Here is a 15064-nt window from a genome sequence, read left to right as displayed (position 1 = left end):
CGCTTAGTTTTCCAGCTGGCTTCAGAGAAGGCAGGGGCGCCCCTTATTCCGGTTTAGTTGACCGAGTGAAAGGGACGAAAACGCGGCAGTAGATCTGCTACACCCCTCCACGCCCCTTTAATGCCATAGCTTAGTGGACAGGACACCTGCTTGGCGTGCAGAAGGTCCCAGGTTAAATCCTTGGCTGCATCTCTGTGTAAAGCTGGGAATACCCCCCCCAAGTCTTGGAGAGCTGCTGCCGGCCAGAGTAGGCAACATTTGGTCTGAGTCAATGTAAAGCAGGTTCCTATGTCCCTATTCCACACTACTAACCGGACATTAGAATCATAGAATCTTAGAACTGTAGAGTTGGAAGGGACCCCTAGGGTCATCTAGTCCAACCCCCTGCAATACAGGAATCTCATCTGAAGCTTCCCTGACAGATGGCCAGCCAACTTCTGCTTAAAAACCTCCCAGGAAGGAGAATCCACAATCTCCCGAGGGAGACTGTTCTGCTGTCAAACAACTCTTACTTTCCCCCCTTACGTTTAGTCAGAATTTCCTTTCTTATTACTTGAAGCCATGAGTTCTAGTCCTACCCTCCGGAGCAGGAGAAAGCAAGCTTGTTCCCTCTTCCATGTGACAGATCTTGAGATATTTGAAGCTGGCTATCATATCTCCTCTTGGTCTCCTCTTTTCCAGGCTACAAAATACCCAGTTCCTTCAACCGTTCCTCATCTGGCTTAGTTTCCAGGCCCTTGATCATCTTGGTCGCCCTTCTCTGCACACCTTCCAGCTTGTCAATATCCTCCTTAAATTGTGGTGCCCAGAACTGGACACAGTATTTAGGCTGTAATTTCTGGGCACATTAATTTTGCAGCGGGAAGTTTTCCTGAATTTCGCAGGACTTAACTACCCAATAAATACGATCCGCCTGGAAGAAGGCTAGAGGAGAAAACCGTATTCCCTCGATCCCTATTGATTCTTGGGGCGATCCCGAGGATGCTTCCTCGGAAGTTAGTTTCACTGTTCAGGAGAGGATCCTGAAATATATTCAGGATCTCAGCCTGAAGTTGCCATCCTGTCTGCACGCTGACCCGGGGAGTCCATCCCACTGAACCCCATTAGAGAAACAGTGTGGTCTAGTGGTCAGAGTGTGGACTAGGACCCGGGAGACCCGGGTTCAAATCCCCACACGGCCACGAAGCTCACTTTGGGTGCCCGTCACAGCCTCTCAGTCTCGCCTGCCTCCCAGGGGATTAAATGAGGAGGGGGAAAACCGTGCGCGCCACCTTGAGCTCCTTGGAGGAAAAGGTGGGATTTAAAGGCAACAAATAAAAGAAAATAAGAGAAATAAACGCGACTGGAAGCATTTTAACCTGCAGCTACGATTGCAAGAGCGCAGCCACGGACACCATCGCGCCATAGGAGATAGTTCCGCGTTAAAACAAATCTGTGATCTTGTGGATCTGAGGAGGCGGAGTTAGAAAACAAGCGGATAATGCAGGGGCCCAATCCAGCGGTAAATTCTGCGGCTCCGCAGAGGGCGCTCCCCTTCCTTTCAGGGGGATCGGGCGCAACAGAACTTCTGCTGGATTGGGCCTCAAATCGCCAACTAGACTCCGCAAGTCTCAAGTCCTAAGCAAGTTCAGAGAAGTGGATCTGAATGAAGCCGACAAGGTTTCCATTGGGCTGTCTCAGGACAGATAAAAGGAAACCCTTCTGGATGCAGCGCAGTTAAACTGTGGAACTCCTTCCCGCAGGAGGCAGAGATGGCCATTAACTTTGATGGCTTGAAAAGAGGATTAGACAAAATCTTGGAGGAGGGGATAGGACTATGGATGGCTCCTAGCCAGGATTGCACTTCCCTCCACAGTCAGAGGCACCAAAGCCACAGGAAGGAGAATTGCTCTAGAACTCGGATCCTGTTTCCCACAAGAGGCAGCTGGTTGGCTACTGTGGGAACAGGATGCTGGACTAAGATGGACCCCTGGCCTGATCCAGAAGGTTCTTTTTACGCTCTTATGGCTATGGTTGCAAGGAGGAGGCTAGGCACACACTCAGGCCACAGGCGTTAATCCGGAGTTAAGAGAGGGCTCGTGTACCCACGGGGTTAGAAGAGAAGTCGATTGTGCCCGAGGTTACAAGGGAAATTGGATCTATCCGGAGGAGAGGGCCCAATCCGGCGGTAAATTCTGCGGCTCCACCTTCGTTTCAGTGGATCGTGCGCAGCAGAACTTCCCTCCGGATTGGCCCCCAAATCTCACCTAGACTCCTCAAGGCTTCAGTCCTGAGCAAATTCGGAGAAGCGGATCCGAATGAATCCGACCAGACTTCCATTCGGCTGCCTGAAAAACGAAGCAGCGCGCCTGGAGGTTTTGATGAGCGGGTCTCTCGTCAGTTTCCTGGCTCCACGTTCTGTCATTTGCACCCTCTCTGGAAGGAACAAGCTCCTGCCCTTTGCAGCTTCCCCGTTGGGAAGGAAGGAGGGATTCGCAAACGCCCCCCTGTTCACCCGCCCCTCCACCCAACGCCCACTCCTCCAGGCCAAAGATCTCCCCTGTGCGTTCGGATTTGCGAGCGCGCATCTTTGCGGCCAGGGAACAGATTTGGTGTTGCGTGTCTGCGCGCGCACGTGTTGCGTGTCCTGTGGGAGCAAGCGTCGCCATGCCTCCTCCTCCTCTTCTTTTAGCCCCCTCACTTGGGGGGTACCAGATCCGCGCGCTTAATGGGGCGTCAAAAAGCGCCGGGCTCCTTTTTGCGGGGAGGGGGAGTTGTTACACCCCTTCCTTGACGTCAGCAAAAGGCATTATAAAAGGGGGGCGTCGGGAGAGATCCCAGAAGCCGCGATCTCCCCCCGTGAGCTTAGCAGCGATCCCAAGGAGCGGAGACGTCGCAGCAGCAGCAGCAGCGCCACTCCACCGTCTGGCCCCGTCCCGTCGGGCTCTCCTGCGCTCTTCGCCTCCTTTCTCCGCTCGCTTTCCTCGGGAAAGAGCTGCTCTCTCAGGCTTCGCCAGCATGCTGACCTGCCGCCTCCAGTGCGCCCTCGCCCTGCTCGTCTCGGTCGCCCTGGCGCTGAGTACCGTGGCCGCCGCCCCCTCGGACCCGAGGCTCCGGCAATTCCTGCAGAAGTCGCTGGCCGCAGCGGCGGGGAAACAGGTAAGGGACCCAGGAGTCCGAGGGAGGGTGGAGGGAGAGAAGGGCGTGGGGAGCAGAGCTAGAAGGAAACCGGAGCGTCTCTGAGCAGGTGCAGAATCCCTTTTCCTTATCACTACTTCTAAGCAGTAGCAGCTGCTGGATCAGACCCTAGACCTGCTTCCCCTTAATGCAGAGGTAGACTGCCGCTGTCCATGGAGGTTCCACTCCTCAGCTCTATAAAGAGTTAATACGAACAGCAGAATATATCCCAAATGGGTGTTTGGCAACAGGTTATTTTATTTTACTCATTTAATAAGATTTTCTCCAATGACAAACGGAAGTGTAAACCATAAAGCATCTGAACCTGGGAGGACAAAAGGACAAAGATATAGTGCATTCATTTATTTTATAAAACCTCAAAGCAGTTTACAAAGAGAATAAAGCAATAAAATTATCGGTCAAATCAGTCAAAACAACTCTAAGATATTCAAAAGGTAAAACTGGCAATGAAATGAACTAAAAAACAGACTTAAACATGCATTAGCTGTCTAAATATCTGGGTAGGTTTGTCCAGACAAAAATGTTTTTTGCAGGTGGTTAAGAGAGTACAGTGCAGATACCTGTCAATAGGCAGGGAGTTGTAAAGTGTAGTGCTGCCACAGTAAACTACTGATTTCTCACAAATGCGGAATGACCATTATGTGGCACCTGTAACGGTGCCAGCTGCAAAGGAGCAGTCAAGTATTGACTCATGTGAAGATTCCCTTTACCAATAACAAACTAACAAAATCAAGGTATTCTCTACCTCTGAGTCCCGTCGTTATTGAGAATAGAGGTTCTGTGAAATCTGGTATGAGCCAGACATTTGCACCTACTGAGATGCAAGGAATCATGCCATATAGAAGATATATACTGAGCTCAGTCCCCCTCTCTCTCTTCCTCAAAGGAACTGGCCAAGTATTTCCTGGCAGAATTGCTCTCAGAACCAAGCCAGACGGACAACGAGGCCCTGGAATCAGACGATTTGTCCCGTGGAGGCGAGCAGGATGAGGTGAGACTGGAGCTGGAGAGATCGGCCAACTTGAACCCAGCTCTGGCACCCAGAGAACGCAAAGCCGGTTGCAATTACTTCTTCTGGAAGACATTCACAGCCTGCTAGCTCGATAAACCTCTTCCTTTCCCCCTGTCTCCACCTCCAGCCTCTCCTTTCTTTCCCAGTCCCTTCATGCCAGGAGCTGAAGACTGTATTGTATAAAATTCATTGTTAAGGTAATATGAAAAGGAAAAAACAACACCTCACTTTGATTTTGAAGTTGTTTTAATAAAACATTCAGTTTCAATTGTACACAATTTCCTTGGCGTTTGTGATTTTTGACTATTTCTTCATGACACACTGACCCCCAGCCCAACACACCCCACATTGCAAGTCACTCTTGTGGAACGTTCAGGGAGGCAGGAGAGGATATATTGTTAAATAAGATCCTTCCTAACTTGTGTTAGCAAGTCCCTTTACTTAGCAGAGTGCACCCCCCATTCTAATACACAGTGGTTAACTTGTTGCAGGCTCGTTTGAGCCTCTTAGTATAAAATTCCTGGTAAGATCCCTTCTTGTCCCCCTTAAAAAGAATAGACACGGCAATCTTATGTTAAAAGTATAAAAGTAGTTTACTCACATTCGTTCAGTTCACAGTTGGATCCCTGAAGGCAGACTTAGGCTACTAAAGTATATATATACCTGTGGAACTATCCCATAAGGGAGTCAGTCCCAAGTGACTGCAGACAGGCAGTCATTTCTGCTCACACGTTGAAAGCAAGATGGAGAAGAGGAGAAACAAAAATAGGAGGGGGGCTGTGTGCCTTTTGGTTTTGTTAACTGCACAGGTAAGGTCACACCCATGTCTAGTCACATGCAAAGGAAGTTTTGTCCCAGCCCAGAAGGAAACAGGAAGTTAGATTATTGGCTGGTACAAAGCATCCTGCTGCATGCCCACTCTAGGAATGTTGTACTTGACTGCTCTGTGTTTCACATCTCACAGATGGGAGTCCTAGTCTAGGAGGTCTGGGTTGGGGAAGCCACGTTGACCAGGCTTAATGGTTTGGGAATGTTCAGGGAGGCAGGAGAAGATATATTGTTTAATTATATCATTTCCAACTTGTGTTAACAAGTTCTACAATTTAGCAGAGTAACATCCCCCCTTTTAAACTTGCACAGCGGATAGGTTTGCCAGGCTTGTATAAGCCTCTAAAATAAGTTTCCTGGTTATTTCGCCTTTAGTCCCTCATAAATAGAATAGACATGAAACAGTCTTGTAGAAAAGTATATAAAAGAGTTTACTCACATTCTGTTCACAAATGGATCCCAGAAGGCAGACTTAAGTTACAAAATATATACACCTGGAATCTATCCCATAAAGGGATGGTTCCTTTGTCCTCTCTTGGCTGGAAGCCAAGAGAGCATCTCAGGCTAAAAGCAGATGTTGCTTCTTCAAGGAATGGAGTCCGAGAGAGATGGCTGCTTCCACTGAGGTATTTTGTTACCTACACAGGTGAGGCCACACCCACCTCTGGTCACATGCAGAGGAAGTCTGTCCCAGTCCAGGAGGAAACAGGAAGTTCTGACTGGCTGGTCCAGACATTCCCTTTTATGTCCACTCTAGGAATGTTGTACTTGACGGCTCTGTGTTTCACATCCCACAGATGGGAGTCCTAGTCCAGGAGATCTGGGTTGGGGAAGACTGTTTACATTATCTGCTTAGGTGTGGTTTGGTAATTAAATACGTTGCACTGAATATCTTTCATAAGAAAACTTGTTGGATCAGGCCAATAGCCCATCTGTTCCAGCATTTGCCAAACACATTCTGCAATAATCAATCATCTCTCATGCAAATTATCCTAGTAGTTAATGACAATCATATATACCGGCAGAGGATGTAACCCAATGTCCAGTACAGTGGTACCTTGGGTTAAGAACTTAATTCATTCTGGAGGTTCGTTCTTACCTGAAACTGTTCTTAACCTGAAGCACCACTTTAGCTAATGGGGTGTCCTGCTGCTGCACGATTTCTGTTCTCATCCTGAAGCAAAGTTCTTAACCCGAGGTATACTATTTCTGGGTTAGCGGAGTCTGTAACCTGAAGCCTATGTAACCTGAAGCCTATGTAACCCGATGTACCACTGTACTGTGTTGAAAAGATCATTCCCTCTGGACTGACCCAGAGTTGCCCAGTGGCCAGAGCAGCTGCTTGCATTGCAGAAAGTCCCAAGTATCTCCCTTCAACACATTCACAAAAACTTGGCTCTCAAGTGACAAGGAATGGAAAAGACCCTTGTCTCCCTTGGATCGTACAAAGCTACAGCCAACTAGAGCTGGAAAGATGCAGCTATGGGCTGATCCATTAAGAGGCAGCCTCATGTCTTCACCATCAAATAGTTTTTCCCTAATTAAAAGCAAGAAAAGATGCTCCTTTATAAAGGACATCCTTATAATGGACAGCAACTTAGTGTCTTCTTTTTCTTCTCCTTCTCCTTCTCCTCCTTGGCTTATAAGGTCTTAAGAACATAAAAAGATCCTGCTGGATAAGGCAATGACCTCTCTAGTGTCTGTGGGAATGTTCAGGGAGGCAGGAGAGGATATATTGTTTATCAATATCCTTCCTAACCTGCGCTAGCAAGTTCCTTAACTTAGCAGAGTTTCACATTCCCCTTTTAAATGCACAGCATATAGCTGGTTGCAGGCTTGTGTAAGCCTCTCACTATTATATACAATTCAGTATTGAATTTTATATTCCTGGTAAGTTCCTTTTTATCCCTCTTAGAAGAATAAACACACAACAATATTGGGGATAGTATATAAAAGACTTTTACTCACACCTTCAGTTCGCAGTTGGATCCCTGATGGCAGACTTAGTTACAAAGTATATACATGTGGATCTATCCCATATGGGGATAATCCCAGTGTCCTCTGTTGGCCGGAAGCCAACAGAGCATCTCTTGCTAAAGAGCTGCTCCAATGACGAAGTAAGACAAAGAGAGGAAGTGTGCAGCATGCCTTGTCCTTTTGTGTGACCTAGGAAGGTAAGGTCATGCCCACCTCTAGTCACATGCAAAGGAGGGATGCTCCAGCCCAGGAGGAAACAGGAAGTTTTCGACTGGCTGGACCAAAGATTCCCCCGCATGTCCACTCTAGGAAAACAAGGAATGTTGTACTTGACTGCTACTTATGTATCACATCCCACAGTATCCTGTTCTCACAGTGGCCAAACAGTGACCAAACTCACAAGCAGGACTTGAGCATAAGAGACCCCTCCCCTCCTGTGATTTCCAGCAACTGGTATTCTGAGGCGGAGTATAGACATCCTGACTAGTCGCCATTGATAGTGTTCTCCTCCTCCATGAATTTGTCTAATCCTCTTTTAAATTCTTCTAGGTTGGTGGCCCTCACTGCCTCCTGCAAGTTCCAAAGTTTAACTATTCATGACAAGAGCATAGCTGTCAAGTGTCCCTTATTTGAAGGGACAGTCCCTTATTCCAGCACCATGTCCCACTGCTGTCCCTTATTGATGGATGTCCCTTAAATGTCCCTTAAATGATGTCCCTTAAATTTCAAAGGAAGCAGCTCCTCTCCCTCCCTCCCTGCTGGCCAGGGAGGAGGGAGGCTCCAACTGTGTTGCTTGGTTGTGTTGCTCACCCAATAAGAAGTCTAAGAACGACTGGGGGGTGGAGCTTGCATGCCTTGTGTGTGGCTAGTTAATGCAAGCTGAGGGGGTTTTGAATGTTGGACGCCATTTTGTTGCACGTGCTGCTGCAAACTTTGCAGTGCAAAGCCAGGCCGGGGAGCCATCTTAAGTTGAGGCTGCATAGGCCTTGTGGTGCATGTGATTCAGATTCTATTCAGTTGAACCTCTGGTTACAAAGTTGGTTGGACAGTTTTCTTGAAGCTACCAGCATGAGTTTGACCAGACTGCAGGAGGACAGGAAGACTGGAGTGCCTGGAACAGGTGAGGCTGCAGGTCCCTTATTTTCAAGGCTGCAGGTCCCTTATTTTCAAATCTGTAAGTTGACAGCTATGGACAAGAGACCAAAAAAAAAAAAAAAAATAGGTCTCAAAGTGACTTAAAAGCATTTAAAGAGCCTAAGTATAAATGAATGGCTACATTAAATAGCTCATAAGCAGTCACAGAGAAACACTTTGGCAGCAACACCTCCTCAGCGGCAGCTGTTTTTTTTTGTGGTTGTGCACAAAAGTTCGCAATTTCCACACAGTCACAGACCGGACGCCACACCTTGTTCTTTCAACTTGCTACCACAACATTAGAGCTAGAGAGAGTTTTGCGTGTCTTATTCCTCGTCCCGCAATGTCAAGGACACACACACAGATGCTGGAAGGAGGCTAAAGATTTCATTAAATTCTCATAACAAAAAAAATTCCTTCCAGTAGCACCTTAAAGACCAACTAAGTTAGTTCTTGGTATGAGCTTTCGTGTGCATGCACACTTCTTCAGATACACATGTTAAATTCTCATGTTAAGGATTTCTACTGATTCTGAAGAACAGTCGTAGGGTTTGGCAGCAAGGAAGACCTTCAGCAGAGCTATGTGGTCTGCGCTCCATGCAGTTTCAGGGGAAATGACATTAGTGCTTGTGAACCAAACATCACCGTAATATGTCAAAGTCTTCCAGAAAAGAACAGTAGACTTTGGCTCCTGGGTCTAGGACAGTTCATTTCATGCCAAGTGCTCCCCATTCCCCAGGAGAAGGGTCATAGCTCAGTGGCAGAAGATCTTAGGTTCAATCCCTGCCCTCTCCAGGTTCCCAATGGGTGAGAATTTGTCTAATAATCCTTGGGAGCTGTTGCCAGTCAGTGTAGACAGCACTGCGCTAGATGGGACCCATGGTCTGATGAGGCAGCTTCCCAAGTTCCTATTAAATCAGCCCATGGTTCAGAACCATGAGGTCTGGAAACTTGTTTTATTTCAAAATGAAGAGCTGTGGCTCAGTGGCAGAGAATGTGGCTTGAGGGAAGGAAATCTGCAAGATCTCTGCTGCAGTCACCACAACTGGAACGCCATATACAGTTCTGGTCACCTGGCCTCAAAAAGGATCTTGTAGAACTGGGAAAGGAACAGGATGCTGGACTCAGATGGGCCCCTGGCCTGATCCAGAAGGTTCTTCTTACGCTCTTATGGCTATGATTGCAAGGAGGAGGCTAGGCACACATTCAGGCCACAGGCGTTAATTCGGAGTTAAGAGAGGGCTCGTGTACCCACGGGGTTAGAAGAGAAGCCGATTGTGCCCGAGGTTACAAGGGAAATTGGAGCTATCCGGAGGAGATTGAAACGAAGGGCCCAATCCGGCGGTAAATTCTGCGGCTCCACCTTCGTTTCAGTGGATCGTGCGCAGCAGAACTCCCCTCCGGATTGGCCCCCAAATCTCACCTAGACGCCTCAAGGCTTCAGTCCTGAGCAAATTCGGAGAAGCGGATCCGAATGAATCCGAGCAGACTTCCATTCGGCTGCCTGAAAAACGGAGCAGCGCGCCTGGAGGTTTTGATGAGCGCGTCTCTCGTCAGTTTCCTGGCTCCACGTTCTGTCATATCCACCCTCTCTGGAAGGAGCAAGCTCCTGCCCTTTGCAGCTGCTCCGGGAGAGTACCAATTCATCCATGGGGAGGGAATGAGGGATTCGAAAACGTCCCCCTGCGCACCCTCCCCTCCACCCGACGCCCACTCCTCCAGGCCAAAGATCTCCCCTGTGCGTTCGGACTTGCGAGCGCGCCTGTGGGAACTTTGCGTACCGATTCTCCGTTAACAGGGCAGCTTGGCGGCCAGCGAAGAGATTTGGGGTTGCGTGTGTGTGCGCGCGTTGCGTGTCCTGTGGGAGCAAGCGTCGCCATGCCTCCTCCTCTTCTTTTATCCCTCCCTCTGCAGACACGTGTCAGCCCCCTCACTTGGGGGGTACCAGATCCGCGCGCTTAATGGGGCGTCAAAAAGCGCCGGGCTCCTTTTTGCGGGGAGGGGGAGTTGTTACACCCCTTCCTTGACGTCAGCAAAAGGCATTATAAAAGGGGGGCGTCGGGAGAGATCCCAGAAGCCACGATCTCCCCCCGTGAGCTTAGCAGCGATCCCAAGTAGCGGAGACGTCGCAGCAGCAGTAGCAGCACCACTCCACCGTCTCGCCCCGTCCCGTCGGGCTCTCCTGCGCTCTTCGCCTCCTTTCTCCGCTCGCTTTCCTCGGGAAAGAGCTGCTCTCTCAGGCTTCGCCAGCATGCTGACCTGCCGCCTCCAGTGCGCCCTCGCCCTGCTCGTCTCGGTCGCCCTGGCGCTGAGTACCGTGGCCGCCGCCCCCTCGGACCCGAGGCTCCGGCAATTCCTGCAGAAGTCGCTGGCCGCAGCGGCGGGGAAACAGGTAAGGGACCCAGGAGTCCGAGGGAGGGTGGAGGGAGAGAAGGGCGTGGGGAGCAGAGCTAGAAGGAAACCGGAGCGTCTCTGAGCAGGTGCAGAATCCCTTTTCCTTATCACTACTTCAAAGCAGTAGCAGCTGTTGGATCAGACCCTAGACCTGCTTCCCCTTAATGCAGAGGTAGACTGCCGCTGTCCATGGAGGTTCCACTCCTCAGTTCTATAAAGAGCTAATACGAACAGCAGACGATATCCCAAATGGGTGTTTGGCAACAGGTTATTTTATTTTATTCATTTAATACGATTTTCCCTAGAAATGGTAAATCCGCGTTAACTGGGTGGGGATACAGGTTGGCATTTTTATGAAGCCCACTGCACCACAGAACTGCTGAGATAACTGTCACCAGTAGCACTGACCTCTCAGCAAACATCGGGTTGGAAGCGCCCTTACATACACTTACTGGGGGTAAATCTATTTGCACTCAGTGGGGGGCTAGATGACCCAGACCTTCCAGACCTTGTACTAGATGACCCAGACTTTCCAATTCTGCAGTTCTATGATTATATGCGTAAGCTTGTGCTGTAGCAAGTGTTTAAGAGCACAAGACAAAGGCAGTAAACGAGCAGCGTGAACTTAAAAAAAAATCAGTCCTAAAGCCAGCCTGAGACGCAACCACACCACAACCGAAATTAGTCCCGCTCTCTGATATAGACATCTGGGAGATGCAAATTCCAAAGGTCCTAGGACTTCCTCGACAGTTGGGGTGTGTCTTAGACTAAACTCTGACCAGGGGGAAGCCTGTAGCTCAGAGTCCAAGCACGCCATGCTCCGAGGTTTAATCCTTGGCCAAAGCTCAGTGACAGAACATCTACTTTGCGTGCAGAAAGTCCCAAACTCAGTTCCCACCGGCAACCTCTCCAGCTGGGAGAGACTCGTGCTGGAAACCACAGAGAGCCACTGGTCAGGGTAGACAACAGTGGGCTAGTTGGGTCAGCAAGTTCTGCCTCAGTATAAGGCAGGTTCCCATGTTCCTTTTAAATCAGACCTTAATTCGGGACCATGAGAACTGGAATCTGTTTTATTTTTCAGGGGAAGAGCTCAGTGGTAGAGCATCTGCATCTGCGCTGCAATTTCCCCACCCCACATTGTTGTCATCGGTTTCAAAAGCACAATTAAACACATGCAATACTAGAGAAAAGCTTCCCCGGAATTTCCTAACAGCAGAAAGCATTTTTATGTTTTCATCCAGTCCTTTTATGTAATAGGGAACTGGCCAGGGCTAACAGAGTTGTTTGGTGCGGAGCTCTCCGTGGTGCTGAAAAGAACATCACTCCAACAGCTCAGCCTGACCAAGGCTACTCAGAAGGAAGCCTTGCATCCTAGCGAGTGTGTTTACATTGCAGGCTTAAGAAAGTGACCAGAGGGATGTTGCAGAGGGGAAAGGAAGTTGGTTTCATTGCCATGTAATCGCACAGAGTTTCAGGGGCCAACTGTGTTGGCAAGCATAGGAACAAAGAAAGCTGCCTCACACCGACAGTTGGTCCATCTTGCTCAGTATTATCCACAGTGATTGGCCGAACCTTTCCAGGGTTTCAGACAGGGAGTCTTCCCCAGCTACCTGGAGATGTTTGGGTTTGAATCTAGGACCTTTTGCCGGCAAAGCATGCTCTTTACCACTGAGCCAAGCAAATGTTTGAGCTGCACAAAATGACTCAATGCAATAGTGAGCTGCAAATATAGTGGTACCTCAGGTTAAGAACTTAATTCGTTCTGGAGGTAGGGTCTTAACCTGAAACTGTTCTTAACCTGAAGCACCACTTTAGCTAATGGGGTCTCCCACTGCTGCAGCACTGCCATTTTGCGATTTCTGTTCTCATCCTGAAGCAAAGTTCTTAACCCGAGGTACTATTTCTGGATTAGCGGAGTCTGTATCCTGAGGCATCTGTAACCTGAAGCGTCTGTAACCTGAGGTACCACTGTAACTTTTTTTAAAGGTGCTGGTCCAATAGCTGAAGAATCTTTTAAATTTTATCTGTCTTTTCCGCTGAAAATCTCCACCATCTTAAAGAGCTGGTTCATACATGCTGTGACCCACCATTCAGAGTGGATCCAGATTCCTGCTTCCTTCCACTTTTGTTAGATGTTGTCTTCTGCAATAGCTGCATCCATAGGAAGGCAGACCATTTGGTCCCTCTAGCCCAGTGTTGTCTTCACTAAGTGGCCATGGTTCTGAGGCATGTCTCAGGTGGGGAATTTCTTCCAGCCTTAAGTGGAGACAACGGGGATCAAACTTAGGACCTCCTGTGTGCCAAGCAGGTGCTGTACCATTGAGCTAGGGTCCTTCCATTTGGCAGTGGGTGCCAAAGGGACTGAGGAATGACAGGTACTGGCACTGCCCTCCACCCACAAGCCAGGAACATTTCCCTTTCAGAAAATGTGATGGCCTCAAAATCCACTACATGGTGAACCTCTCTAGACGATGGGTCTCCTGTTCAGGGTCCGTCCCACTGTGGGAGATGTGGAAAATCCAAACCAACCTCTTTTCCTTGGATCAATTATTGTACAGATCACAGCTCCGTCTGCAAATAATTAGGGGGGGGGGGATAGGAGAGGGTATGAGGTGAGATCTTCACATCTGCCTTGGTGGATCTGATGAAAGTTCACCTAGTCCAGCATTTGCCTGCAATTGCCAGCCAGAAGCTCCTGGAAAACTGAGAAGAAAATTACTTACTATTTCCAGCTGTTGTTTGTCCCCGCCCTCAAAGAAGGTTCACCTCTGGTACTGAGAGGCAAAATGTGTCTGTACATGGGGACGGCTTTAGCTATTTTCTTCAGCAACTGCTTCTGGATCCGTCTTATATGATCTAATACTTATATGATCTAATATAGATATGATACTGAAGTCGGACCATCTTGCTCAGCATGGTTGACACTGACTGGCAGTTGCTCCCCAGAGTGTAGGTGGGTTTTCTCCCAGCCCTATCTAGAGAAGTTTGAACCTGGGTCCTCTGCATGCCAAACAGACGCTCTCTCATGGAGGTATGATCCTTCCCAATTAGGAACATAAGAAACTGTGTTATAACGAGTCATTTCAGTGGTCCAACCAGCTCAGGAGATGGCAATGGTTCTCCAGGGGCCTTTCCAAGGATGGAGTCGGGAATCTCTGGACCTCAGAGCAAACATGGTCCGCCAGGCCCCTCCATCAAGCCCTGGCCACACCCCCTCTTCCCAGACCACACCCCTCCCCAGCTCTGCTTTTTGTCCTCCTTGAACACTTTTGCCTCACTACAATGTCTCCTTGAACTTGCCTGCCTCAATGGAGGTGTGTGGATAGGGGCATAGCCTACCATGCAAAGGTAAGATTCACACCTGTTGCTCCGCCCTCTGTTGTCTTTGGCTCCACCCACTACTGGCATGTGACCACCAGAACATTTCCCATGAGGTCATGTGACCCTCGGGCTGTGAAAGATTCCCCACTGCCATTCTAGGTCCTCTTCAAGCTGTGCCTTTGTCTGAGATGAAATGAATGTAAATAGAAGGCATTGTCCAGGGATACAGAACCAATTTCTGCCCCAGTGGCTCATGTGGTCATCATAAAAAAAAAAACTACTGACAAGAGCCTCTCTCTTGTCTGATATGCAATATTGGTTAATTGATTTTTTTTGTCCAAAAGCACAAACATAACAAAAAGAGAGAAAACAACAACAACAAAACAAAAGTGTAAACCATAAAGCATCTCAGGCTGGGAGGACAAAAGGACAAAGATATAGTGCTTTCATTTATTTTATAAAATTGATTGTAAAAGAAAACCTCAAAGCAGTTTACAAAGAGAATAAAGCAATAAAATTATCAGTCAGATCAGTTAAAACAACTCTTTAAGATATTCAAAAGGTAAAACTGCCAATGAAATAGACTTACACATGCATCAGCTATCTAAATATCTGGGTAGGTTTGTCCAGACAAAAATGTTTTTTTGCAGGTGGTGAAAAGAGTACAGTGCAGGTGCCTGTTAATAGGCAGGGAGTTCCAAAGTGTAGGTGCTGATTTCTCACAAATGCAGAATGAATATTACGTGGCACCTGTAACGGGGCCAGCCACAAAGGAGCAGTCAAGTATTGACTCATGCGAAGATTCCCTTTTAGCAACAAACAAAATCAAGGTATTCTCCACCTCTGTGTCCCATCGTTATTGAGAATAGAGGTTCTGTGAAATCTGGTATGAGCCAGACATTTGCACCTACTGAGATACAAGGAATCATGCCATATAGCAAGATATATACTGAGCTCAGTCCCTCTCTCTCTCTTCCTCAAAGGAACTGGCCAAGTATTTCCTGGCAGAATTGCTCTCAGAACCAAGCCAGACGGACAACGAGGCCCTGGAATCAGATGATTTGTCCCGTGGAGGCGAGCAGGATGAGGTGAGACTGGAGCTGGAGAGATCGGCCAACTTGAACCCAGCTCTGGGACCCAGAGAACGCAAAGCCGGTTGCAAGAACTTCTTCTGGAAGACATTCACATCCTGTTAGCTCGATTAAACCTCTTCCTTTCCCC

The 15064-nt window shown here is 48.4% G+C and overlaps 2 protein-coding genes across 2 annotated transcripts; both read left to right on the top strand.

The window, feature by feature from the left end:
* The first annotated feature begins 2807 nt into the window (after nucleotides 1-2807).
* On the top strand, nucleotides 2808-4467 carry LOC309369950 (somatostatin-like). The gene is made up of 2 exons (XM_081911437.1): nucleotides 2808-3138; nucleotides 4064-4467. The coding sequence occupies exons 1-2, from the start codon at nucleotides 2998-3000 to the stop codon at nucleotides 4274-4276; spliced, it is 354 nt and encodes a 117-aa protein (XP_081767563.1). The 5' UTR covers nucleotides 2808-2997; the 3' UTR covers nucleotides 4277-4467.
* A 5715-nt stretch (nucleotides 4468-10182) lies between these two features.
* SST (somatostatin) lies at nucleotides 10183-15042 on the top strand. Its single transcript, XM_081911643.1, has 2 exons — nucleotides 10183-10520; nucleotides 14827-15042. Exons 1-2 carry the CDS (start codon nucleotides 10380-10382, stop codon nucleotides 15037-15039), a joined length of 354 nt encoding a protein of 117 aa, XP_081767769.1. The 5' UTR covers nucleotides 10183-10379; the 3' UTR covers nucleotides 15040-15042.
* The last annotated feature ends 22 nt before the right edge of the window (nucleotides 15043-15064 follow it).

The sequence above is a fragment of the Podarcis melisellensis genome, assembly GCF_964234715.1.
Source record: "Podarcis melisellensis genome assembly, chromosome: 5".
NCBI classification, from domain to species: Eukaryota; Metazoa; Chordata; class Lepidosauria; order Squamata; family Lacertidae; genus Podarcis; species Podarcis melisellensis.
Note: the sequence above shows the minus strand (reverse complement) of the source record. Positions and strands in the feature narration are given on the sequence as shown.